This window comes from Alternaria arbusti (assembly GCF_024043155.1).
Source record: "Alternaria arbusti strain BMP 1465 chromosome Unknown scaffold_16, whole genome shotgun sequence".
Classification (NCBI taxonomy): domain Eukaryota; kingdom Fungi; phylum Ascomycota; class Dothideomycetes; order Pleosporales; family Pleosporaceae; genus Alternaria; species Alternaria arbusti.
Window position 1 is genome coordinate 721,730 of NW_026249956.1, and position 6,000 is coordinate 727,729.

At 51.3% G+C, this 6,000-nt stretch overlaps 3 protein-coding genes across 3 annotated transcripts; 1 reads left to right on the top strand and 2 right to left on the bottom strand.

Moving 5' to 3' along the window:
• Positions 1 to 834: 834 nt before the first annotated feature.
• J4E86_009368 (uncharacterized protein) lies at positions 835 to 2,336 on the top strand (the record flags this gene model as incomplete). Its single annotated transcript, XM_051449874.1, has 4 exons — positions 835 to 1,197; positions 1,248 to 1,552; positions 1,644 to 2,199; positions 2,256 to 2,336. 4 exons carry the CDS (start codon positions 835 to 837, stop codon positions 2,334 to 2,336), a joined length of 1,305 nt encoding a protein of 434 aa, XP_051299211.1.
• Positions 2,337 to 2,469: 133 nt separating this feature from the next.
• On the bottom strand, positions 2,470 to 3,903 carry J4E86_009369 (uncharacterized protein; the record flags this gene model as incomplete). Its single annotated transcript, XM_051449875.1, has 1 exon — positions 2,470 to 3,903. The coding sequence occupies one exon, from the start codon at positions 3,901 to 3,903 to the stop codon at positions 2,470 to 2,472; it is 1,434 nt and encodes a 477-aa protein (XP_051299212.1).
• Positions 3,904 to 5,517: 1,614 nt separating this feature from the next.
• On the bottom strand, positions 5,518 to 5,877 carry J4E86_009370 (uncharacterized protein; the record flags this gene model as incomplete). The annotated part of the gene is made up of 1 exon (XM_051449876.1): positions 5,518 to 5,877. A coding segment is annotated over one exon (360 nt), but the record flags the coding sequence as incomplete, so codon positions are not given.
• Between the last annotated feature and the right edge of the window lie 123 nt (positions 5,878 to 6,000).

The window sequence follows — 6,000 nt, forward strand, 5'->3', positions numbered from 1 at the left end:
CTTGCGACAGCAATAACCTCCCAACATCCCGGGCCGGGTCTGCTCATTCATAAACTTCGGCGAAAGAGACCGCTTATTACAGTGCCGACCAAGTACTCACAGTAAGGAGAGATTACATCTGACTTTTCTGTGCAACTGAACGGAAGACACAGGTTTGGCATGTCGCTCATGAACGACGTACAGGAGACGAAGTCCGCGACCATCACGCCAGATGCACGTATCTTGACCTTGCCAGCTTACTTATTTGTCAGGAACGACCGGCTTCTTGGGCATCAGTCGTCAATACACAGGTGGAGCTGTGCTTCAAGTAGTCCAATAGCATTCCGTCATATGTAGCACAAAGCGGCTAGCATGTTCATTGGAGTCGTATTCACCAGAGGCATACCGCAGCCGAGATGACCTGTCTACTGTCGTCGAAGGCGTCATTGCCAGTGGGCCTGAAAACACTCCGCACGTAACGTCTCGGGCTACATCCGAGCTGTACGTATCCACCAGTTCTCTTGCTACATCGCCAACAGCCATGCTCAAATCGATCACCGACCCGTCGATAGTGACAGTATTTGGCTTCATGACGATTATGCCAACATTTTCATGAGTTCAAGGTTCACGAACCCACATTTCCGACACGATTTATGATGATCACGTACATACCAAGCCAACAGAAAGAACGCATACTGGGGCTATGGGTAGAACGGCTAACGTAAACGGTACTTCCCTTCCGACGTACTCTTATGACCTGGCAAGCTCGGCTTCCACTAGACCTCGTTATGTTGATGAATTGTGTGGGAGGGCAACGAAGCCTATATATAGTGCTGAACGAAGGACCGATGAAGAATGCAGATCAACCTCTGTCTTTACCTTGAGCCCGCCATTCTCAACGTCTACGCAATGACCGAAAAGACCATAGACACCCTTGGACGTCACGACACCAAAAGCAGTACGGATACCGAATCGTGTAAGCTACAGGTACGCGAGGGTGGGCGTGCAGCATGGCTCACGGTTTTCGGCTCCATACTGGTGTACTACGCCTCCTTTGGGGTTATGAACAGCTTTGGTTTCTTCCAGAACTACTATAGCAGCGACTTCCTCAAAGAGACGCCGCCATCGACTATCGCATTCATTGGGACGGTTCAAATGGCGCTCATGAACTTACTGGCTGCTCTTTCCGGTGCTCTTTGCGATCGATATGGTGTTACGGTTAGTACTCGTCCCCGTCACCCCTTGAAGAAGACTGACGCTATAGTCAGAACCTCTACCTTGGCTCAGGCGCTGGCACTGTGCTGGCACTCATCATACTGTCGTTCATACACCCTGGACAATTTTGGTTGGTTCTGATGACGCAAGGCTTGCTGATGGGCTTTACCATTGCTTTTGGTGTACAGCCAGCAGTCACGGTAGTTGGCCAGCACTTCAAAGAGCGACGTGCTTTGGCCATGGGTTTGGTCTCCACGGGATCGGCACTGGGCGGTATCGGCTTTCCGCTGATGTTCGATCAACTACTGCCGAGATTGGGCTTCCCGAACTCGTTACGTCTGGCTGCTGTCAAGATAGCGTAAGTAATAGCCAGCGCGTCAGTCTTTCCTCAGCTAACTGTCTAGTGTTTGCTACTTGATCGCCTTGTATATCTCTACAAGCAAGCCCAGTGGCAAACCGAATCGCAAAGGGCTAACTTCGCTTATCGACTTCAAGGGATTCGTCGATACACGCTATGCCGTACTATGCGTTGGAACGTGGTTTGCTATACTGGGCCTTTGGATCCCCGCGTACTATCTCAAGCCATACGCCAACACGGTATACCCTGGCAACAAATTTAGCGACTACTTCTTGTGCATGCTGAACGGCTCCAGCATTATCGGCGCAACTTTGGGAGGCTTCATCGGAGATCGAATCGGCAGACTGAACCTACTATGGCCTATCACCCTCATCTCTGGCTGCCTTTGTCTCTTCCTATGGCTACTCGGTAAATCTATGGCTACTCTCATTTTCTTCGTCTGCGTATACGGCTTCTTGACCAGCAATGTTACTGCTCTTCCGCCCTCCATAATTGGCGACCTCACACCCAACGACAAGTTGGGAGCGCGCATTGGAGCTTTCTACAGCGTTATCGCCATTGCGAGTCTTGTTGGTACGCCGATTGGCGGTGCACTCATCACGGATCATGACACAAAGGATGGGTATCAATGGTTGATCGTGTTTTCAGTAAGCTACTTTCTAAGTATAGGCATATGGCCGATGGAGTCACTAACCGGCGACAGGGTGCCGCGCTCCTCATCGGATCAGCTTTCATGTTCATCAGCCGGATGTTACATGATAAGGCGCTGAACACGAAGTGGTAGATATGTAGTAGACTCGCTAGTAGAGGAAGAGAAGTTTTGGATAAAGACGTTGAGTGAACTCAGGATGAAGACGAACTTCATTCCACATACTGGGGCTAGGCCGGTCATATAATGTCCTTTACAACACTCGCCCTCAGACCGAGCTGGGATGGAGTACCTCCCGGCACGATTTCTCACATCGACATTTCGGGGGCCAGAAGTCATCCATGATGACTTCTCGCACCTTCTCATACATTTCCTTCTTCTCAAGGCCAGGAACAACGGTCTCCTCTAGCTCCACCCCACCATAATCTTCTTTGTATAGCTGTCCAAGCTCCTCAGTAGTAATCTTCAGCTCTTTCTTTGCAGCATCGCGGAACTTCAGGAACCTGATCTGCTCATCCTCATCCATGAATCCATGAAACTTGACGACGTCGTATGGAGCTAATACCTCTGCAGCTCTCTCATAGATGAGCCGATGGAGGGTACGGGGACAGTTGAATGGTTCTCCATAGAAGATGCTAACCGGTCGCTCTCTGAGATTATCCTCGAGATATCCACTTGCATCCGGAAGCTTGAAGATCACCTCATTCAAGTGCGGAAGCTTCTCAAAGACTTCGTAACTTAGATCATGTGGCCTCAAGTGCTGCGCAAATGATCCAGCAGTGACCTTGAAGAAACAAAGCGCGTGGATGAAAGACAACTCCAGGTAGATCTTGCGGATGCCATGACTGAAGGTAGCAAATCGGTCCAAGTGCGGGTAGATCTTTGGGAACGCCTTGTATAGTGTTTCCAGCTCTCGAGTCTTGTCTTCAGACGGAAGACTGTTCGCTTCAGTCAGTTGACGATGCTTGTCCAGCCTGCGAATGCTGCGTTCGAGGCTGAACTTGCTCTCGGCCACGATACACAGGCCGTTGTTGAATTCCAGGTCGCTGCTTCCTGCGAAGCACAGACGCAGGCTGATCGCGCGAACTTGGTGTGACACGGTGAGTAGGGAAGCCCATTTGCCCAACTGGCCAACGATCTCAGGTGCGCCTTGCTTGACATGGCGGACGCGGCCTCTGGATTTCTTCTGAACCGGTAGTGGCGGAGAGCGATGCATGCAGGACATGAGGATTCGCTCTTTGACCTCAGTGGGCAGTGATGTCCAATTGAAGATACGACCGTTGTTGTTCCACCACTGGAACATGATTCCGTTGGCCACAGGCCCATCCAACGGCGGGAACTCAGCCTCGAAGAATCGCACCACCGGTACGAACTTGTTCCTCATCCAGATCTGCACCGCTCCCTTGAAAGTCTTTCCCTTATCGCGTCCGCGCTTCGAGATCTTGGGACGGCAGACGGCGAAGACAGGTTCAGTCCCGAAGTTGTAGAAGCCAACGTAAAGCTGGAGGTTTCCGTCGATATCCGCCAATCGGTCTGGGTTCGAGGTGTGAGTTGCTTGGCAAACATCTATGGATATGTTGAAATGGGCGGCGGATTGGAGGCGGTACTTCAGCGCCGCTTCGCGAATCTGATCGATGAACGGGTGTTGAAGGAAGAGTGGATCCTGCCATGCGCTGGGCGAGGAGTTGATACTGAAACTCATTTTGATTCTGAAACGGGGCATCAAAACTTGGTGGGTGAGTGGGTGAGTGGGTGAGTGGGTGTCGTGGGATGTGGTCGCAATGTGTAAGGCGGGAGGATGAAGGCGGGAAGATGAAGGATGAATGCTGAAGGATGAAGGTTGAAGGATGAGGTTGAAGGATGAAGGTTGGAGGATGAAGGTTGGAGGTTTAACGTTGAACGTTGAAGGTCAGTAGCTGCTCCGACTCTGAGATCTTATATTGACCAGAGGCTCGGCGGTGTGGGTACGGGCGGTGTGTTTGTGGGAATAAGGTGAGGTTGAGTCAAAAGTGAGAGAAGTTCATGGGAACAACGCTAGGCGTCAGGCATCTACTCGCGATGCACAATAGGTATGAAGTGAGAGGGAAAGGATTTATATTGTCTGAATAAGCCAGTAAAGATAAATGGCGTGCGACCGACTATTTCGAACAGTTATTGTGCTGAGACGGGTGCAAATAGCTCAATAGGCGCATACATTGCGCAGATCCTACTCTTCTATTGTGTATTGGTGTAATGTAGCCACGTAGATATACGATTACGGACTACAACAGCATCCAGTGCTCTTGTCGTGTTCCATCCCTCTAGTTCTGACTGTCTGTCCGTAACGCACTCTCCTTCTGTGCTATTTGCTATGAACAAAAGATTTAAGTTAGGTTCATCCTTCATTTGATTACACATAATACTGCGATGACTAAGTGCCAAATTGTGTGAAATGTCACTGTCCGTCGAGGTTTATTACTGGCTTTACTCTCTCGACAACTCCCCACAACAAATATTCTTACTATAGCACTCACTGCCCATCCTCATCGTCATCAGACCACCATATCTACGGTATGCTAGCTCACTCAACACGGACCAACTAGTCCTTGGGTTGTACCTCCATCCAAGGTTGCACACACAAAAGTGTCTTGCGACGGAAACGTGCATCGCGAACCCAACACCGCACTGCCAGCGGCCCTGCAAACGCAATTTCCCTTCCGTTTTCTTGTCTACCCCGAGACTCGTATTCACGGGAGAGGCTACTCCGTTCGACGCTGGCCGTTACATCCCGGCTGCCGAGATCCCGTGTGACCGATCCGCTCCCTGGCTGTGGCACGTTACTTCCAGTGTGGTTTTTGGATCGGAATGGCTGTTACGAGAGGATGGGGCTGCGGCGGGTGGAGGGGGATAGTGAGAGGAGGCGGAGTTTGGGTTTAAGATTCGGAGGTTGGGGAGTTTGGCTGTAGTGAATTGGTGAGTGAGCGGGAAAGCATGTGAGTAGGCTTGCTGAGAGGGTATGTTGTAGGCTGTGGAGAGGATTATGTCGAGATGGTATCGATGGACAGGAGCGGAAGCTTCCCATTCCTACGCTAACAATTGATGTTATGCTTCGTTGAGTCTATACTCTCACGGGTGTTCGGACTGGGTTCTTGTCAGCAGCCGCAATTGATATATGCCCGTCTCACTCACATCATGTGCCCCATAAACCATATCAATACATCCGCCATGCGCCATCCGTCTTCAGTCCCACAGCACCGGGGTATATACAGCATCCTCCATCCCGTCCCGCACCACCCTTCGCGCGCTTCAAAAATATAGTCCATCATCTCCCACGCCCTCACCAAACATCCTCAGCCCCCACCTCCCACTCCTCCCCATCCTTCCTAACACACTCGCCCTCCTTATCCCGACTACAACTCTTCCGCATATCCAACGCATCCTCGCCATCATTATAATAATCCTTGACAACCCTATACACACTATACCCCATCTTGCGATACAGCTCCTTCGCAATCTCATTGCTGCGTCTGACAAACAAATCAACAAACCACGCGTTGGCCGCGTCGGACGATTGTTCGAGTGCAGACGACAGGGCGGTTGCGTAGCCGAGGCGGCGCGCGGAGGGGGCGACGGTGAGCGCGGTGATGTGGCCGTGGTAGGGGAGGTAGTTGGGGTATTGGACGCCGGTTGTGGAGGGCTTGTAGGGTTTTATCGGGGGGTCAAAGGGCGAGGATTCGAGTTTGCCTAGGACTTGGGGTTGTTAGTGGGTAGTGCGCTGAGCTGGATGGGAGATATTGGGGGGGGGGGGGGGGGGTTTAGT